This window comes from Hippocampus zosterae, chromosome 2 (assembly GCF_025434085.1).
Source record: "Hippocampus zosterae strain Florida chromosome 2, ASM2543408v3, whole genome shotgun sequence".
Classification (NCBI taxonomy): Eukaryota; Metazoa; Chordata; class Actinopteri; order Syngnathiformes; family Syngnathidae; genus Hippocampus; species Hippocampus zosterae.
In genome coordinates, this window is record NC_067452.1 from 8,766,302 (window position 1) to 8,788,294 (window position 21,993).

Here is a 21,993-nt window from a genome sequence, read left to right on the forward strand (position 1 = left end):
ATTGCTTGGTCCGACACCTTGGAAATAAATCCCGGAAGAGCTCGGACACTAAAGCGCATGCAGAGCGGCTGAAAAAAATAAATAAAAACAACCCAAAAATGAAAATGAACACCACTGTTTCTCTGTTTAATCTGTAAGTGTTTTCACCTGGTTTATATGAGAGCAACAACAAAACAAAAAAAAAGGTATAAGATGTGAAACATAGCAATCAAAATGGATGGTAGAGGGCAAAACATCGAGGAATTAGAGATGCATCCAAGGCTAGAAGATTTTGTGAAAAAATGAGGGCTGATGGTGTATCGTCATCAAACAGATTATCTTTCTTTGCTTCAAACAGCCGCAGCACACCGCATGAAGCCTGCCCATGCAAAATAAGCCCAGCTGTACTTCTGAGAGAAGAGGCGGGGGTCGGGGGCGAGGGTATTGCATCTTTTCACATTGCTTGGTGCATAGACCGCGCAATCAGGTGACTGCTGTAGCATCCGTTCACGTTATAATGCCGATTAAACCGACAAAATGTGAACACAGATGACACTCTTGCGTTGGTCTCCATTTTATCTATCTATCTATCTATCTATATATATAAACCAAAAGAGAGCATTATATATATATATATATATATATATATATATATATATATATATATATATATATATATATATTGCGCGTCGTCCCGCACGCGGTCTGTCCTTCCGTCTGTCCCTTTTCAAAACGTACCTACTTCACGCGCCGCTGCGCGCCGCCACTGCGCGCCGCCACTGCACGCCGCCACTGCGCGCCGCCACTGCGCGCCGCTCAGGCAGTGGCTCACTACGATCGCGCGGGCATCTTAGCGAAAAAATGTTGTCTACCCACAAGCATTGCAATGAAATTGTTAGTTATTTAGTAGAGCTAAACATCTCTTTATTTTCGCGATAAGCAATGAAGATGAACAAAAAGTTGAACCAAGCAACAACACTTTTGTGGGCCGAAGGCCCACCTTACCAGCCTTCCGAAGGAACTAGCTGATGAGCCGCCCGCAGGGCGGCGAACCAGCTAGTAGTTTATAACTGCTTCTACCGTTCTGAGAGGGTATTTTTTTTCTCATTCATTCAAGAGAGCACTGACTGCTGCACAAAAATGTTTCCCAAGACTCTGGTCTATACAGTGTATGTTGAACCCCTTCACGTGCATCTGCCTGCAAACTACATTTGGCCTCAGCCTAACTAAGGATCAGAGCATGGCTTTTGAAAGCAATGCAAAGAAAAAGGAGCATGCCGGCTGCAGCTACTCAGACAAAAGCCGTTTTATTGGCATTTATGCTTTTGCTGATGGCCATCCTATGCTCAGCTCCTTTGGGCCTACCTGCAGACCTGCGAAGCACCAGACAGTGCTCAGGTGTGTAAAAGCAAGCTAATGAGCTGCTTCACCAGCCGCCGCCCGCTGAATACGCCTTTGATCGATGGCCGTGCCGCTCTCTGGCGTGGACCTGCCACGGCCTCACTCCGCCAGAGGTCAGCTGTCATGAAGCTCAAGCACTTTTTGGGGAAATAAATGTATTTGGCACCAGATGACCGGTGGAGGACACAGAGAGGTTTCAAGACTCAAGAAGGAACCATCCTCTTGCAAATTGATGGTGACTGTCGAGCAAAATAGCTCCAACTAAAGCCAGGGAGGCACATTTGTAGAAAATAAGAGTACACATGAAGCAGTCAGCATTTCCTTCAAGATCTCCAGAAACTCAGTACACCTGAATGTTGTGTTTTATTATTATTCTTATTATTTATTACATGTTTTATTACACTCATTATGATCTCCAAAGGTACATTTTATTGTCCGTGCTGCTGCATATTTTAGTTGCACGTCTCATACATAAAGTTCTAACAGTGAAACCTAATAAATATGATTTTGAGGTCAATTTGTTTCAAATTTGATTCAGTGAGAGAACAAAATACAAAACAAATGTAGGCTTTGCAACAAGATTTAATAATATTTAAATTAACAACTTACCATATTTTATAAATATGTCACACTCTTAGTTTGGCCAGTCCAGCGACTTATACTTAGGTGCGACTCGCACCCAAAATCCAAGTTCCCTAATTGTGTGACTTTCGCTTGGGGCTTGCAAAATACTTGTGGTGCATTACAATCAGTGGGTGGTGGTAATGCACCAACAATATTTTCCAACCCCCAAAAGCTTTTGTGTCAAAACTCAGTGTGCACCTTCAGTCGCATGAATGAAACTGTAAGGGAAGTGGAAATGGTGTGATGTCCTTTTTGTAAAGTAAATCGTAAAGTAAAGTTTGAGAGCAGTGCACAATTACTCACACGCACAGCTTAGAACATTGGTGGAAATGCACCAAAAGTATTGCCAATTGTCAAATATAAGTAGAATAAGAAAGGGAAGCAGACGGAGCAGCAGTCATAGCAACAAATATGTGTCGTGTGGCTAGTTTAACATGCGGCTTCCTTACGCCACGATGACGATTTATCCCACCAAAAGGCGCAATAACTGACCATGAACATGTGTTGTGTCTTATTATTTTGTCATTTTATGTTAACTGTTCTGTTGATGGCGGTGCGGGCACCCGCAGCGGCTCCTCTCTCTCCTGTGGTTGAGAGGAAATAAATTTCACCTGAGCTGTATGTTGCACATGAGCACATTTGACGATAAAGTTGACTTGAACTTGAAGGATTCTACCTTTGGCCACAATGTGACGCGGGATTCTAGTTAACAACAGTTATTTTAAATTAAAAAGAAAAACCTTTCAACAGTTTAAAGGAATATGTTAATACCCCTCAGAACTTGTTTGCTGCCGTCAATATTGGGTGCGTTTGGAAATTCACTCTGACGTTCTTGTTCTGAGTTCGGAGAGGCAGAGTGTGCTCAATGTTTGCAACGTAGCCTACACATGTTATTAACCAGGGGTGCCCAAGTACGATCCTCGAGAGCATCAGCAAGCTTTGCAGAAGACTGATAATGCTTTTGATCATTGGAATCAAGTGTGTTGGAGGAGGTAGACATCTAAAACAGGGTGGAAAGAGGCTCTCGAGGACCGGACTTGGGCATCTCTGGTTAAGAACATATGTAGGCTCCGTTGCGAAAATTGAGGGCACCTGTACTGCCTCACCACCGTGGACTCCGACACTCCTTTTTTGGGACACTCTGAATAACCGAACAGCACATTTGAACAACACACTGAATTTGCAATGAGTTGGAGTGAGAATGAGTGAGTGACGTTGCACCACACTAATATACACTGAATAGAAAAACTGAGAATCAAATGCCAAGACAACCGTCAAAATAGGGAGAACAACAATCGACTGTTCCCAAAAAGCTTTGCTGGGCTCACATCACCAACCTTGGGTGATCGGAGCTCAAAGAGAAGCTCTGTGCTACTTACACAGAAGCAGCTAGCTAGCAAGAGCTTTGGCTGGCTACTAGCGCACAAATACTTGTGTAGTCGCTCCTAAATCAGTAATCACCGCGTGTGCGGCAACGAGTAAGCTGCATTTCTGGAATGTCTCGGTGCTAAGGTGAGATGCGATGGAGTAAAGATGGAGAAGTTATGTTTTTTTTTACAGTAATATATTCTATGTCGCTCGACTAGTCTAATCACAGTACCGGTAGTCTGATTAAAATTGCGTTTGTGGAAGATGAATTTAGCAGCAAAATCCACCCATTTGTATCCATCTCAGAGTGGACATTTTGGCACTTGACTGAAAATTTGACATCATTTAAGGTTGATCAGCTTCCCAAACTACATTGTGTTTGACCTTTGCGGTTCCATCATGTACACTATATGCATACAAAGTAATCTAGGTAGCCTGTGAAGACCACCTGAGTAGCCCGCCAGTGCCTGGACATAGCGATTTGCTTGTAGAAATTATGGTTTAAAAATTAAAACACTGGCAGTATTGTGAGACATTTTTAAACACGATCAAAGTTTGACAATTTAAATAATCAAGAATGATAAATAACACATGCTCATATTATTGAAGGTATTTTGGACATATATGTTATTTCAGACGTGTAACAATTTGGCAGCCCTTCACACAATCAGTACACGTGAAGTTGCTCTCACCCTCAAAAATGTTTGTGACACCTGATCTAGTGTAATGAAGCATCTCGGGACAACATTTGCAGTAAATTCAGTATGAGGTGTCCTCCAACTGAATGCCAACTCAATTAAAATCCTCTTTACTCCTCTTTTAAATCCCAATGACTCTCCATGAGTGGCAAGTGAAGAAAGTATGAATAGTGTTGGCAGCCTGGGCAAAATGCATTACATTTTTAGTCGTTGAAAGGGGAGCGTCTCAGCGGTGCAAAGGTGAGATGTGATCGCAACGCTGCACCTGAGCCGGAGGCTGATTGGTTCTGATTAGAGAATACATCAAACAACTATCAAATCAAGCTGGGCCAATTGTCTCCTACTTACACCTTGATTAGGTTCATGCACCCAGACATATCCACCACTTGAGAAATTGCACACATTCACACACATACATGCATCAGTAATTGGCCAAGTCTTGTCCACAACACCTGCCATTGTGTGTTGTTGCCCATAAAAATATAAATACAAATGCACAACACTAATCAGCGTCTTGCGTCTTGCCTCAGTCGACTTCCTTGAAACACCAACATACTAAACTTGTTTTCTGCCTTTCGCGATGCCGGGGGGTGGGGGTGAGGGGTGGGGGGTCAGTTATTGACAAACAAGATTGTTTTCTTGTGAAATCTCACGTCGTCTCCTGGATTGTGACTTTGTGGTGTTTGCGTTTCACTCTCTCCACCATCGACCATGTTACAACAGGCTATATTACCAGGCATGATCGAGTGAAAAGCTGGAGGCTACTACTAATGCTAACATATGAGCTTGGACTTCCGTGTGTGCCGTAGTTAGCATACTTGGTGAAACAGTTAGAAATGGAACTTGGTTCTCCCTCCCTCTTCCTGTGCAGAATTGCAGCAGACTGATTTGACCTTTTTCCGCAAAAATAGAGCAGGGTGTGGCATGGGCCAAGGAACAATGATATTTTTTCTGCTCTTCCGTGGAAAGAAACTAAATGACAACATTTAGAGATATGCTGGAAGCGAGCATGTATTAAGGTGTCAAATTTGGTGCCAGTTATGATTTGGGGCCAATTCATATTCCCGCCGTCGTCTGAAATCCAAAATAGTCACTTTTCAGGTGATTCCCAAAAGGCATTTTTGTCAACCATTAACGTTGCATCATCAAAGAGAGCAAGCCATTTTCAACACTTTATGTTGGTCCCAAATTTGCTAATATAACACCCATTTATTGGGTCCAACAGTGTTTTGATTTCTGAAAAGCTACAAAAGTAACCAAATTGTGCCATACTGTCGGTTTGTGTTCTCCAGGCTACCATTCTACCTCCAACCTCCAGCTTTGCTATTGTTAAAAATCACTTATTTGAAGTTGCCAAAGTAAGAATCAAAGATGAATTTCCCCCTCGAGATGACATTTTCAGATGGAGCCTGACCTCTTGGTGCTGTTGTGAGGTCGATGGGCATTGGCCAACTGCTGCAAGCCAAGCGTGGGGCTGTGGTAGAGGAGACGGCTACGTCGGAGCAGCTTCTGCTTCATGGCTGCGAGGCCACTCCATTCCTGAGCAAAGCGCAGCACCTGCACGGCACACATTGACACCTTCCATCATTCTCAGATGGGAGGTTCGGGTGAGAGGTCGCTAGAAAGAAATGGATAGTTTATCTGAGGCACCATAGTGTTTTTGGTTGACAATTCAAAAACAATCAGCAAAAAGGCAAGCGTATAAAGATGACTTTCCAGATAGCCGAATAAAGCCAATCAAACCGAGACAGAGTGATGCTTATGCTGCAAAGCACGTCAGGCTTTCAAAGAAAATCCAACAGAAAAATAACAGATATCCCATATAAAAATGAATGGATAATACTACTGTAATACCCTTTAGATGGTTATGTACCGTCTGCAAAGATATAGAATTGAGAGAGAGATCAGTCAAAGCAATCGAGACACTGGGTGTTGGCTGTCATGTCTGACGGCGATTGCATGTAAATAACTGTGCAAGCTTACTGGATAGCAGCATGAATAGAATAATACATCGGGACGCCTTGACAGCGTGGATATTTAAAATCTGCTAGGATCATGATCACATTTGACTAACATTGTCAGAGATGTATTAGTTTAACAAGAATATAATTACTGTGGTTGAAGTAACCTTGGCTGGCATGGCTCAGGGTCAGAGTGTTCCTCACCAAGAGGTTGAGGTTTAATCCCCGGCCTTTTGTGACTATGTACAAGTGTTCTTGAGCGAGACACTGAAACCCCAGTGGCTCCCGATGCTGCGTCATCAGTAGGCGAATTTGAGGTCAGTTGAAAGGGCTTTCAGTGCATTAATAGGTGGAAAAGCGCTAAATAAGTGAAAGACAAAAAATCAAGTCTTGTGTGCTACTTAATGGTTGCGTGAAACAGTTCCTAAGTAAGCAAGTACTGTGGAAAAAGTATTTCCCCTTTCTGAACTTATGGCTTCTTTTTCATACTTATCACTCTTAAATGTTTTGGACCGTCAAGTCAATGATATATCTGACAAATACAACAAAAGCAAATACACAATGTAGTTTAGACATGATTATAATAAAGGGGAAAATGTATGTAAAAAAAGTAATACAGTGCACTCCGCTTAATAGAACACCATTGGGCCGAAGCGCTTCTGTTCTACTAAGCGGGGTTTCTATTAACCGGAGACACTTTATTAGGTACACCTTCAGACACGTCGACGACCAAGTTATGCACGCAGAAAACCCCCTGCTGACGAGTTAGAAGAGATATTTCGACTGTGGACGTCCATATCTTTAATCAAACAACAACTTTAATCAACTTCAGTCAAACATCTCAAATCACGAGAAAAATTTCGTTACTTTTGTCTGGAAACAGGAGTCCGTAATTTTGCGGTTGACTTCCCTCTCAATGCGCTGGATAAGAGGGAAGTCCTGGAAACCGCGGGCGTACCTTCTGAGAATCCGGCAATGCATCGTATCGTCTGAGTATGTCCTTCTTATCCGCAGGTGATAGCCCTCGTCTCTTGAATGAAGTTGAAGCCATTGTGACATGCGTGTGTCTATGTGTGGAGTGACGCGTGCTACCTGTAACTGTATACGGCTAGAACTACCGCATTTTCTCGCGATAGTGGTACAGTATCGCGATAGCTACACTTCGTCTCTCTCTCGTCTCTTGAATGAAGTTGAAGCCATTGTGACGTGCGTGTGTCTATGTGTGGAGTGACGCGTGCTACCTGTTACTGTATACGGCTAGAACTACCGCGTTTTCTCGCGATAGTGGTACAGTATCGCGATAGCTACACTTCGAAAACCACTAGTTTACAATGTTCATTGCTTACGGCCTGTTCTATTAAGCGGAGATCTGTTCTACTAAGCGGAGTATCTTTATAGGAAATTGCATTAGGCAAATCTGTTCCAGAGCCTTTTGCTCTATTAAGCGGATTACTCTATTAACCGATGTTCTATTAAGCGGAGTGCACTGTAGTTCATGAGTTCATTGTGATTAACCACAGGCTTTGGGCAGCACCTGTCAGACAAAGTGAAATAGGCTACAAGATGTCAAAACACCAGGGCACAATCAAAAGAAATTCAAGAAGAAACGAGAAAGAGCCATTGCAATCTCTCAGTCGAAAAAGGTTACAAAGCCATTTCTAAGGCTTTGGAACACCAGTAAAAAACGGTCACAGCAATTCTCAACAAAAACTGTAAACAGAAAACTGGACTCAGCAGTAAGCCGTCACTGGAGTGGCCGGTCAATTTAAGAGTGCAATGACGACTCAGCCAAGAGGGCACAAAAGAACCCAGACACATCCATTGAACCACAGGTCTCGTTGGCCTCAATTAAGGTCATTGTTCATCACTCAATCATAAGAAAGATACTGGGCAGAACTGGAATGCATTTGAAGTTCCAAAGAGAAAGGCTTACCCCAGGTAAGGGGATGCTTTTCGCCTTCAGTTCATGCGTTCAAACTCAGCACTCGACTTGGTTTATGCAACAGGGACAATGACCCAAAATATAACCAAGTCCACCTCTAAAGGCCTTAACAAATGCATTTTTTTTTCTAATTCGGGATCTGCCAATTCAAAGTCTGGATTCAATTGAGATGCCGTGGTATGATTTTTAATTAAAGGGAAGTTCATGCTCGGGAAAAAAAAAAAAACCTTCTATATGACCAAGTGAAAACAATTCTCTGTAGATGACTTGGCCAAAATTCCTCCACAGCAATTTGAAAAAGTCATCACCAATTATCACAAGCACTTGATTTCAGCTATTGCTGCCAAGATGACATCAGTTATTAGGTTCAGGGAACAAAACATTTCACATTTGGAGTTTTTCCATCCACTTTCACTCATTTTGTGGTTTATTTTTTTTGGACAGCACGGTGATTGACTGTTTAGCACGTCTGCCTCACAGTGGAGAGGTAAAGGGTTTGAATTCGGGCTCCGCCGTTCCTGTAAGGAGTTTGTGTGTGTGTGTGTGTGTGTGACTGGTTGCTTGTCTGTTTGTGCCCTGCGATTGGCTGCCAATCAGTGAAAGGTGTACCCCGCCTACTGCCCGTAGACAGCTGGGATAAGCTCCTGTAACTTTGTCAGGATAAGCGCCTCCAATAATGGATGGATGGATGGATGGATTTTCTTGGGTTGCATTTGTGAGATATTCATATTGGTCTGAACATTTGGTGTAATAAATGTGCAATCAGAAATTAGGAAGGAGTAAAAACTTTCCCACCGCACTGAATGTGAGCAAACATGATAGTAATGCCCATTCTCTTAATGGCAAGTACTACTCACCTTCATCTGCTCTTAGCCAACACAATCTGCTAAAATTTGAAATAGAGATACGATATGGACTGCAGCATTAAATATTTTGCCTTCTAAATAAGACGTGGACAAGCAACGCATTGCTGACTCCACAGTGGGGGTGTAGCCGACATGAACATGCATGCTCAGTATTGATCTCAGTGGACAACTGGAGCACAGCAGAGTGTAAACGACGGTTGCAACTCACGCCTTGGCTTTACAAATGGACATAAACAACGTGGCAGGTGTGGAATGTGTCAGCAGCACCGCTGCTGCAAAAGCAGATTGCTAGATTCACTCTGAGCTGTTTGGTGTTGTGGGGTCGTTTGAGGCGATGATCCGTCTACCTGTAATGATCCTCAGAAAACTGCAGTGTCTGCCTTGCCTGTCTCCTGACACTGGCTAGCCTCCCTCACTTTCTTTCCATCTTCAACCCCCAATTCCTCTAGCCCTTCTCCCTCCAGACCCTGCAGGGGTGGAAAATGATGTCCATACTGAACCATGTTGGGCTATTTGCTCATGATTGGCAGCAGTGGTGTCAGTTATCAGTTAGATTTGATAGCCCTCTGGCTCATCTTTGCTAACACACCCTGGTTAACAAAACGTATCTGACTGCAACATAAAGGCCAACCTGTAGCCCTTTCTAAGTTTAAATGGATGCCACACACCAGATGACAAAGTGGCAAAACCCCTTATTTCTAACCAGTGAGGAAAATAACAATACAAATGTGTGTGTGTGTGTGTGTGTGTACGTAGATAGATAGATAGATAGATAGATAGATAGATAGATAGATAGATAGATAGATAGATAGATAGATAGATAGATAGATAGATAGATAGATAGATAGATAGATAGATAGATAGATAGATAGATAGATAGATAGATAGATAGATAGATAGATAGATAGATAGATAGATAGATAGATAGATAGATAGATAGATAGATAGATAGATAGATAGATAGATAGATAGATAGATAGATAGATAGATAGATAGATCTAAGATTAAGATTAAGAAAACCTTTATTAGTCTCGCAATGGAGAAATTCCAGATTCACAGCAGCAAAGTTATGAAAGGAAGAAGTAGAACAACAAAAAATAGGAGCTGCTGGAACGTCTACTGAACGTCCTCATCTTGTACCTCTTAATTTACAAGAAACCACACCGCCCAATGAAAAACAAGCAATCAGAGACAGAAGACATGATTGATGAGGTGCGTGGCAATCATTTTTGGCGCACTCGCAGACGCATGCACAGCGAGTGGACCCCACTTTCTCGATATCTTGGGCTTCAGGAGCTTTGCTGAAACTATGGCAGAAGGACACATCAGGAGGGTATGTGCGTACGTGTGGGGGGGGGGCATCCCTCATTTGACAACTAGATGTAAGACTAGCAATCAGAATGAGTGTGATTGGACCTGGGGCAAACTGGGAGGGTCTCAACAGATAACGTTATTCCTACTTTTTGATTTTTCATTGATCGTACATTCGAAAGGAATGGTGACTTAAGTCATTGTATCCCAGCCATTTTCACTGGAGTGAACCCCGCAATCAGGGCCATTATAACTGGATTTTGACTGATTTGCAAGGCTCACTGATTTATTGTGGTACAAAATGAAGTAATTGCCCTGATACAAGGGCACGCACGAGACGTTTCTTGATGCATTTATACGACATTGGGAATAAACGAGTTAATATGAATATGTCATACTACCAACCTCCTCGCCATTGCAAACGTCAGCAAATGTTAGGTTTTCAAACACCACAAATTCCCCCTTTAAGGTGTTTTTACAGAAATGAAATAAGATAAGAAATCCTTTATTTGTCCCACATTGGGGAAATTTACAGTCTACAGCAGCACGATTGGGTAGAAAGAAGAAAGAAGAAAAAAGCATTCACAAAATAAATGTTACAGTTTCACTGTACACCGTTCAATTAAGTGCAATATATATATATATATATATATATATATATATATATATATATATATACATACACACACACACACACACACACACACACACAGTATATATAAATACTGTATCAATGTAAGTAAATCACAGCAAGCACACACACGCACACACACACAAAGTGTAGACCTGTATTCGATTTTCTCCATGCCGGCTGAAATCCACGGGCAGGTCGTCCCAGTTGGTTAGTTTGATGTCCAGGGGGATGAAGCTCAAGTTCAACGCAGCTCCGTTCTAACAGAAGAGACGATGGAGGCGACGAGTTAGCCTTAAGCAAGAGGATTTGTTACAATAGTATGAATACTACTCCCTCTCTGTTCCAATTGCAAAAGACAAAATCACTGCTATATGTGGTGTGTGCTAAAATCTCTTGACATATCAACCTTATCTTATTTGTTTTATGAACAGTGACTGTTAGGCGCCTCCCTGAGTGAAAGAGCTGGTTCAACTTTTTTTGTAGTTAATTGATAACCGCGGACTTGCTACACTTTGCTGGTTGCCACAGTAATTCTCATTAGGTTCCTTGCTTATTTAATTCAAATAAGATGAAAACTGCTTTGAAGAAAATACTTCTCTTGTGACAGTGCGCATACATTAATACTAATGAGTTAAGAAGGCTGGTGTATCGCCGCATGTTCACCATGATAATGATCTGAAAGCAGCTGCATAATGATGTAAAATGTAACACCATCAACATCACCAAGATTATTATTATTAGGTTTTTTTAAAACATTTATTTCACCATTTATTACCTCTTTCTCAGTGCGCCACTCTTGCTCCCCTAAGATTCAGTCTACCCTCGCGGTGAACCCAACTCGGAAGAGGGTTCAGGAAGGAGGGCTATATTATTGTCAAGCATCATGAGCATTTTACAAAACAGAGGATGCAAAGTGGAGTGAAGGGGCAAGAGCCACTTCAGCTCAGACATGAAGATGGTGGAGCAAGGAGAGCAGCAAGCAGGCAGAAGAGATAGAGTTAAAAGGTTAATGACACACTGTATGGAATTCAGGTCCAAATCAGCACGGGGATGTTTTCCTTCTTTGTATCACCAATGTGCAGTGGCTTGTGTGTTTATTTAGATTATGGTCACATAAATGGCAGAGAGCCAGGGAGCGGCTTGTGCTGCTGCAGCAGCACGGAGCAGGATTAGACTTTTGGTGGATAGAAAATGCACGCTGTACTCCCAATTCGCACGCTGAGCATTAAGATATTCCTGCTACATCAAGCTGCCAGAATGCCAACCACATATATTCAGCTTATCTCAGCAGCGGAGGTGATGAGTCAAGATTTTGGAGAGCTGAAATAAAGACAATATTTCCCACTCAACGACAGGGTGAAAAACAGTGAATGGTTGTCTGTCCTGGGCACATTCCACCATTTGAACCCCAAACAGGATGAGCGGCATAAGAAATGGATGGGTCTTGCATGCACTACAATTCATTTAGGTTGCTGCGGGTTACAATGTTGCTCAGTGCAAAATGTGCCTGGGGTTGCCAATTTATATCGTTTTAATTCAAAATCGAAGTTATCAGTGGTTTGGGGGTCATTTTTCAGCATATTCATTCATTCATTCATTCATTCATCTTCTGTACCGCTTGATCCTCACTAGGGTCGCGGGGGGTGCTGGAGCCCATCCCAGCCGTCTCCGGGCAGTAGGCGGGGGACACCCTGAATCGGTTGCCAGCCAATCGCAGGGCACACAGAGACGAACAACCATCCGCGCTCACACTCACACCTAGGGACAATTTAGAGTGTTCAATCAGCCTGCCATGCATATTTTTGGAATGTGGGAGGAAACCGGAGCACCCGGAGAAAACCCACGCAGGCCCGGGGAGAACATGCAAACTCCACACAGGGAGGCTGGAATCGAACCCGGTACCTCTGCACTGTGAAGCCGACGTGCTAACCACTGGACTAGCGGGCCGCCCCCATTTTTCACCATATATGTCGTAAATTTACGTTACGTACACTTAGAGTCTATTTTAAATGTACACTTCATAGAGGTTATATGCAATGAGGTTATCTTGTTCCGATTACTTGCACGTGAAAAATCTGAAAATATGACATGGCTGTCTGTGATGAGAGTGACTTATGAATGGCAACATTATAGTTTTGCTTTGATGAATTCGTTTTTTTAGGACATGACAATTGTGAATGTTAAAATGTTGGCTAAATAACTGTTAATACAGGTAAGAGTGAAATGTAAAAAGGTTGCAAAGGTGTTTTGATGGTGAAAGTTTAAGCCGAAAACAAATTCTTCCCAATTTTCCATTATGAGATCTGAATTTATGTCATCACTTTCTAACAGAGAACTACAGTATGTGATTCTACAGAAAATACTACACTTGAAATGCAACATATATATGATGGCGCACATTACGACTTTTTCGAAGACGACAAACTACGACAATATCAAGTCAAGAACAAGGAAAGCACCATGGGTGTTGCTATATTAAGATATTTTGTGATGTTTTCTTTAATCAATGTATATCTTCTCAGTGAAAAACTGCTTTGAGATGATTGCATGACTTGGTGACTTGCTTGCCTAAGCAATTTCAGAGATGGACTCTGGAGCCTGCTTTGACGACCTCAGAGATAAACTATTTAGCCTGCCTTGACGACTTCATAGTCTGCTTTGTTTGAATTGTCAAAACTTGATTGAGATCAATGCCACTTGATTATAAAAGGAGGGGAGCGATGCTCCTCAGCAGAGTCCGCTATGGGTTTCCGTACAAACGCCTAGCTCGTATTGAAGCTCACTCTGCTGAGGGTGTTGGCTCTCCACCCTACTGGCACACGGTAAGAGTTCTTTAGCTCCATACAACTTGTTTGAACTGTGTTATCATTTCTGTGTGGGACCAATAAAGTGCCTATTGTTGGTAGCCAGAAGTGTCTTGTCGTTATTTCTGAGTGCCTATCTCCGACGATCCTTTATAAAACTTGATATTCATTCAAATTGAGTATCAGATGTGTTTCAAAACAGGTGTTTAAAAAACAAACAAACAACGGACTTAAATACAGTTCGGGTAATAACGTAGCAATGCAGTTACCGATCAACAATAACAATACTATGGAGACTGTGGGCGATGCAACGTTATTACACTTATAAATATACAAGCCAAAACTCACTCTTGCTTTCTCTCCCTTTTATGCATTTACTGTGAGCAGTCAAGAAGGTGAATAGCAAGTCTTATTATCCTCTAGGTGGCAAGTGCCTGCCGTTTGACACGCCAGTCACCTGATAGCGGTGGCAGTGACTAAAATAACAATGGCGTCGAGAGCCCGCACATCACTTTCTCAATACTCTTAATGCAGTATTTCTCCGTTTCACGCCGGCAATGAATCGTCCTCTGATTGTGAACCGAGCTGTCTCCCATGTGAATTCTGTGCCTGCTCCAGGATTATCCCAATGTGACAGCTTTCCAGGCAGAACTCCTCCAGTTTATCATTTAAACGACAGCGGGGGACGTTTATCTCTGTGGCTTATCGTTTCAGCCAGGCGTACATGACACTTGTCTATTGCTGTCACGCTAACATAGCATTGTGGATTTATTTCAACACACATTGGTCCCCTTTTTGTAACGCACCCCGCGTCTCCTATCTCTGCTGGCGTGGATGGAGTTTGATCCCTCATGAATGAAACAAAAGGGTTGAGTAATGACGGTGCGATCGATAGTTGACCTTGTTGGCTAGTGACATCGAAGACGAGCGTTAGGAATGCACAGGAGCGCCATCAGAGTCACGCCGGGGTAAAATAATAGTTTGTCTTCTTGGAAAGGCAGCATGAAGCACCGCTAATATCAATTACAGAAAGGTACATCCGGTTAAATTTGAAGATGTCATGTGGAAGTAAATTAGAATAGGAAAGGTTTCCGTTTGATTTGATCTACCGTGGCTTGCAAAAGTAACTTTTTGACCTTTTGCCACATTTCAGGCATCAAATATGAAGTTATAAAGTTTGATTTTTTTAATTTATTTTTTTGGTGTCGAATCAACACCATGTGGGACACAATTGTGAAGTGGAACAAAATTCATATGATATGTTGAACTTTTTTTGAAGAAAGAAAAAAAACTGAAAAGTGGGGCATGCAAAATGATCCCCCCCCCCCCCCCCGAGTTAGCACTTTGTAGAAGTATCTTTTGCAGCGATTATAGCGGCAAGTCTATTGGGGTATGGCACTCATCAGTTTTGCACATCTCGAGTAGCACTGGGCAATATGGGGGGGGAAAAAAAAGTTACGATGTTGCCAATTTTCTACCATGATAACGATATTCCACAATATATTTTCTGTTATTCCATAAAAATAAATTACCCAACACGCTTTGACTGCTCAACTTTTCCTCACTTTATTTTGAAGTGACATTCAACAGACCTGTATCAAACGAGAACTGCATCCAGTAGTGCTGCTATCTAAAATGATCACATGTAAACAGAACCAAAGGAGCCGATATATTTTGGCTCCAATGAAGATATCAATCAAAACGAAAGGCACGAAAAATAAAAACAGTTTCTGACAGAAATTGAATGGAAAAAAACAAAATGATAAGTTTTACTCTAATTCTATTTTGAGGTTTATTTTAAGTCAAAATGAAAACTCAGGACTGTATTGTGAAAACAAATGACATTTGTAATAGTATATGCATTTGTTTGCATCCATTTTCTGAATCTCTTTTCCTCAATATTAAGATACTTTTCATCTTCTGGGCCACTCTTCACAGCTGTCGTATGGGACAAGGTAACAGTTCCTGTTTCGCTGTGTGTGAAGCATTGTTATGTCTTTTTTTTCTCCAGACACTTATTAAATTGCTTGCTATTTTGCTGATCAAAGTTGGATATGAGCCACTTTGACGCGGTTCCTTCGAGACCCCCGTTGTGTGTACTCAGTCACCCAAGAACTTTAATTCTGTTCTTTCACAATGACATTACGTTATCGTCACAATTCGCATGGCTTCTCCAGCATTCCCTCTGTTAATCACTCCTCGTAATCCCTTCGTGTGAACGATACTTGTAAGAAGTGTAGCTTATTTACTACCATGGAGGCGCGATGATGGAGGCTGTGACTACGGACTTTAGAGCGAAACCGCAACGTATGTAGCAGGCACTAGTAGACAGCCAAAGCTCGTTACTTAACTTGTTACTGCTAACACGTCCCCTCCATTCAATTATCAGAAAAAAAAGGTGATTCTGTTTTTCTATTCTTTGTTTTTGTTTTGTTGTTTTAATTACATGCAGTTGGCTGCAGAAGACAAATGACGATAGAAAAGATAAAGGTATTTTTCGGCTTTGCAAAAGATATTGTCAAATCGGATAGCTCTAATCTAGAGACTGACATTTTTGCCCATTCTTCCTTGAAAATCAGCTCCAATTTAGGTAGATGAGTTTGAAGGGCGTTTGTGAACAGTGGTTTTCAAATCTTTCCACAGATTCTCAATTGAATTTAGGTCTGTACTTAGACTTGGCCATTCTAACACCTGGATAGGTTTCGTTTTAAACAATTCCATTGTAGAATTTGCTTTATGTTCCGGATAGTTTCTTGTTGGAAGGTAAGACTCCATCCCAATCTCATGTCTTTTGCAGACTCCAACACCTTTTCTTCCAAAATGGTTCTATATCATCTTCCCAATAGCTCTATATTCCCTGCTCTTGCTGAAGGAAAGTACTCCCAGACGATGATGCTGCCACCACCACCACCATATGTGACAGTCAGGATAGTGCGCTCATGCATACCATTTTGTATTTTGGTCATATCTGATGAGAGCACCTTTTTCCACATTTATTGCATTATTCAGGTGGCTTGTGGTGACTTTTTATGGTCGTCTTTGACAAGTATCTTTCTTCTTGCCACCTCTTTCAAAAAGGCCAGAGTTGTGCAGTGCGCAACAAATTTCACCATCTTAGCTCTGGATCGCTGCTGTGCATCCATAGTTATCATAAGCGTCTTGGTTGGATCTTTGATCAGTGCTCCGCTCTCCTTGTTTGAGCTGAAAGTTTAAAGGGATGACTGGGTCTTGGTAGGTTTGCAGTGGTCTGATACGCTCTCCGTTTGACTATGTTTGATCAAACAGTGCTCCATGAGAGGTTTAAACCTTGCGAAATGTTTTCATATCCTGATCCTGTTTTAAACTTCTCGGACCTGCTTGGTGGGTTATTTTGTCTTTGAGATGCTGTTTGCTCCCCAATATTCTAACAGACCTCTGAGACCATCACAGAGCAGATGCATTTAGATTGAGACCAGATTACACACAGATGGACTCTATTTATCATCATCAGTCATTCAGGTCAACAATGGATCATTCCGAAATCATCGGTGAACATCTGGAGTGAGTTGGCTGACCTGACAGGAAAGGGGTCGAACAATATTTCATGCCCCACATTTCAGTTTCTTATTTCTTAACAAAAAAAGGTTCATAGATTGTATGAATATCCTTCCGCTTCATGACTGTGTCCCAATGCCAATTTTATTTCTTTATGTTTGAAGCCTGAAATGTGACAAACAAGTAAAAAAGTTCAAGGGCGCTGAACGTTTTCACAAACCACTGTAAGTGCTTAAGGGTGTTTCATATTGTTTCTTCTAACAACAACAATAATGAATGCATTTGTCCACTGCTCAGTTGTTTAATACATCAAAAAAGTCAAACATCTACCTGATCGTAGATATATATTCTGTCTGTGTGTTGACTGGCGCAGAACTGCAGGCCCTGGTATGCAGGATCACCACCGTCGTCACAGTCATTCGCTTTCGGTGCTTCAAGTTCTAGACAAAGAATAATAGAATCATATACTGTTGGTCCTGAGGTACAGCATATGAACAATATTTCGGAGGTGATAACAAGAAAGGGTATTCTATGATAAATCTCAGCATTTTTTTGTGGATAAAGATGAATTACGCGACACCCTGTCACAGTGGAACCAGACAAATCGGCCCCAGCTCTTGGCTCCAATTGAAAACATTTTTTAAGGTCAGAGCTACTTTTGGAACCAAAATTCGAATTTAACAAAAAGGCCAAATGGGGCTTTGATTTTTATTTTCCAGCTAGTATATGGATTTGGGTTACCCGAGCTAACCTGAACTCACCCCTTTGAAGCATAATATTTTGGAATCAATAAGTGTTTCAGTTCTGTGTTGAGCATGTTTCTTAGTGTGAAGCTGAGATAATCTGAACACATCTTGTCTGGTGCACTCGAGACTGAAGTCCTACTTTCAGTTTAAAAAAACATTTTGTTTTTTTACCTGGCATTTCTTTCACTTTCATTATTCCTCAGTTGCGTAATCCTGTGTAGTCACATGAGGCCCATGAGTTGGACAGAGAGCTTCCAATTTATGTTGAACAACTTCACACAACAAACAGCACAAAAAGGGAGAGCAAGTGTGAGTGATAAAACGAGTGAAAGAGGAGAGAGGAGAGAGAGGGAGGACAGGGAGCAGGTCATTACTGTCAGCAATGTAACTTGCTCATCCTGCCAGCATCGAACAAGAAAAGGTCAGGTGGTGGAAATGAGACTGCCGCTGCTCCACCACGCTTCATTTAGACAATGACCTATAAGACGCTGATAATACTAGCTTTAAATCATTTCATGTGGCCCATTGTCTGCCTTGTGTGTGTGTGTGTGTGTGTGTGTGTGTGTGTGTGTGTGTGTGTGTGTGTGTGTGTGTGTGTGTGTGTGTGTTTGTGTGTGTGCGCGCACGCAAATTTGTATCAGTGTCCAATTGGCTTGAACACGAGCTAATGCCTCTTTGATCAGCCAACTTGGTAGCTTCACCTTAAAGACATCATGGGCTAAGTTTAACTAGTAGGTTTAAAAACTGCATTAACAGGACAAAGATGCGAGTTGTACAAGTGATGTTGTTTCGGGTATCATCTACGCTCGTTGACAGATGTTCCATTATCTCTACCTGCATGTTTGTGCTTCCCTCTTAGGTGCTGGTGTGTCCTATCATATTTTGTCTCCAGGCCACCTCATCTTGAAAATAAAAGCACTGTGAACGTATTTGGCCTTTCAAAATAAAACTCTCATCTGTCTTTCAACACTGCCAATGAAACCTAACCGCTCCACTATGTGCACCTGAAATTTGTTGTAAGCAGTTTTTTATTTCTTTTCTCCCCAATTGGCTGTTTGCAGTGGCTGAACACACAAGCTGCATTAAGTGGGCCATTTATTTGATGGGGGCAATTCATCTTACAAAGCCGTCTTATTAGACTGTCACTTGCACAGTATGAACAGTGTCTTCAAATCACACGCTTTGGGATTTATCTGTTATTTTACTGCAAGCGAAAGAAAACAACGGCTAATTGGACTGAGTCATCTCATCTTCTGCAGGACTGAAACAAAAGATGAAATAAAAATGCAACTCCATACTTCAAGACGGCAGAACTTCAGTGTAGCCGAGTTTGCTGCAGCGTTTGAACTAACATCCGGAAAACATGAATCCGCGGATAAACGTTGGACTCATGCAGATCGGCAGGGCGGCAGGCAGCAGAGCGTGCGAGGCAGTGAGGTGGGGGAGGAGTGATTGCTTGTGCGTGCCATGAGAAAAGTAATCTCGGAGCAATCAAGAGGTGGGAGCATCTGACAGCTCTGTGGCTCGCTTCCGAAAACCCTGGGCAGGTAGAGGGAAATCATTAGCCGACGCGCCTGACCCCACAGGTCACCTTTATTGGACAACCTCTGCGTTTCATATTAAACTTATGCTGTCAGAAACAGACTTGCGGCAGCATGTAACAAACAGACTGAATACATGATAGGTGGATGCATACAAGTTGTGATGAGGGAATGTCCAAAGGCATGTTGCATTTTCCTTCTACCATTTCAAACAGGCATGCTTTTTACTCCCTCCGAGGTCTAAGAAGGTGTTCTCCGCTCACCTTCACCGTTTGTTTTCTGGCTTTTGAATTGTGTCTCAAGGCCTTAGCATCCATGGGGCAAAATCCAAAACCATAAGGAAAAAATAAGTAGTGGTGAAGCAATCACGCTCGACGATACCCCGCTGAAAGATGTAAACTTTTATATTATTGGACAGCGTCATCAACAACCAGAAACGCAGATGTCAAGGCAAGTAAGTAAAATAAGGCCTGCATTCATTCTCAAAAATCATGGTGCTCGAACAGAGACAGCCAAGGATCAAAATAAGGATTTGCATGGCCAACATAACTCAGTCCAGCTTTATGGAGCTGAGACATGGAGAGCAACAAAGAATGCAAGACAGCATGTCAAACCTTTGTTCACCACTGATAAAACTGGAGCAGGGTTTTGGACATATCCCTCAAAAATTGGTCTTAAATATCAGCAGACAGGCCTTGAGGTGGAACCCCCAAAGCAGACCAAAGAGTCCAAAAACGAACTGGCGAAAGGATCTTAAAAACAAAAACAGGAAACACCTGGGCACAGATAAAGAAGGTCTGTAATGAAGTATGTACTCTGCAGGTAGGGGGTGACAGTAGTGGAAGCTGCAGTGAGATTTTGCTCACAAGAAATTGTACACAATTTTTAACCCGGATAAAACGAGAGCCCTGAGAAAGAGATACAAGTACCGCCAAAGCAAACATACACGCTAATCCCTTAACAAAATTGACACTTTACCTCTCAGATCTTGATCAATAACCTGAGTGAACCCAGTTCGAAAATCTTCATTCAGTGAAAACAAACTAAAGCAATTGTGATCAATGGAAACCCCAATTATCAATTCACTTGGGACTCAGATGTTTTATTTACCGTATTTTCACGACTATAAGGCGCCATTAAAAGTCTTAAATTTTCTCCAAAATGGACAGGACGCCTTATGATGCGGAGCGTCTTGTGTATGCGCTGAGTTCCAAAACCTGACTGACAGCCGACACGCTGTTTATATAGAGAAAAGGCGGAAGTGACTGTGGCCAGGCATGCGGCAAAGAAGTCGGCCAATCAGTGAAGGGTGGGCGTGTATATATACATATATGGAGAGAGAGAAAGGGAGAGAGAGAGAGAGAGAGAGAGAGAGAGAGAGAGAGAGAGAGAGAGAAGGCAGACGTGAGTGAGGACAGGCATGCGGGGAAGAAGTCCGCCAATGAGTGAAGGGTGGGCATGTAAATGGACACTAAAGGGACGCTCCAAGCCATTACCAACACCTGTATAGATTGTGGCTATGTGCATTGTTGCAAAACAACTTCGGTTTTGGTTTCGAAGAACCCACGAAAATAAATTCTACAAAGAGACACGCCTATGAAGCTCAGTTCAAACTTCTAGCTATTGGTTATGCTTTTGGCATGCATGCCCATCTCACAGTAGCGTTGAAAAACCAAGTCAAGCAAATGAACTCTGAGCTTGCCGTTATTCCCGGAGGCTTGACTAAAGAACTCCAACCGCTGGACATCGGCATCAACCGGGCGTTCAAAGTAAAGTTGCAAACGGCATGGGAACAATGGATGATCGGTGGCAAACACAACTTTACAAAGAGTGAGAGGCAGCGCTGGGCGAGTTACGCCACAATTTGCGAATGGATTGTGGCTGCTTGGACGAACGTGTCTGCTTGCACTGTTGTTCGAGTTTTTGGCAAAGCCGGCATCATTTCTGTGGAGCCACATGGCAATGAGAGTGACTCTGACAACGAGAGGGAACACAGCGTTTTTGATGGATTACCGGTACTTGCACAATTGTTCAATTCTGATACAGAGGATGAGGACTTTGATGGATTTCTGGGTGATGATTGATCGAAAAATCTGAGTACATTGTACGATGGCTAAATAAAATACAACGGAACTCAGTTTTGCTTCCGTTGCCTTTTTAAAAACGTGTTTTTAGCTTGTATCTGTATGTCTTGGCACGCTACCGTATGCTTCAAGCTAACGTGTTTTTAGCGTGCGCGCATGCATGCCGTATGTTTTAGCTGGTGTATGTTTTACCACGTTAAAACTGCGGCCAATAATACAGTGCGTATTGTCTATGTGTAAAATACAGAAATAGCACCCATTAATGACACTGCGCCCAACCACATGGTGCGCCGAATGGTCGTGAAAATACGGTATATTTTTAATCACGATCTGCAATTGCCAAATCTCAGCAAAGGCACTCCCCACAATTTAAGCAAGGCCCCCTGCAGAATCTCATCCTAGATCTGGATCAGAGCTTGAGTCAACTCTTAAACTGCTGCCTTATCGGGAGCATGCGTGTACCAGCACTGATTTTGATTGGGAGGAATGTCGGTGCCATT

The 21,993-nt window shown here is 42.3% G+C and overlaps 1 protein-coding gene across 4 annotated transcripts in view; it reads right to left on the reverse strand.

The window, feature by feature from the left end:
* zranb3 (zinc finger, RAN-binding domain containing 3) overlaps nucleotides 1-21,993 on the reverse strand; it is a 99,499-nt gene that overhangs the window by 13,211 nt on the left and 64,295 nt on the right. For all 4 annotated transcript variants that reach the window (XM_052052325.1, XM_052052296.1, XM_052052307.1 and 1 more), the window contains 3 exons: nucleotides 17,453-17,562; nucleotides 10,937-11,041; nucleotides 5,485-5,627 (listed from right to left, as the gene is read on the reverse strand). In XM_052052325.1, coding sequence (XP_051908285.1) covers nucleotides 5,485-5,627; nucleotides 10,937-11,041; nucleotides 17,453-17,562 — 358 coding nt within the window. The remainder of the gene's footprint in view (nucleotides 1-5,484; nucleotides 5,628-10,936; nucleotides 11,042-17,452; nucleotides 17,563-21,993) is intronic.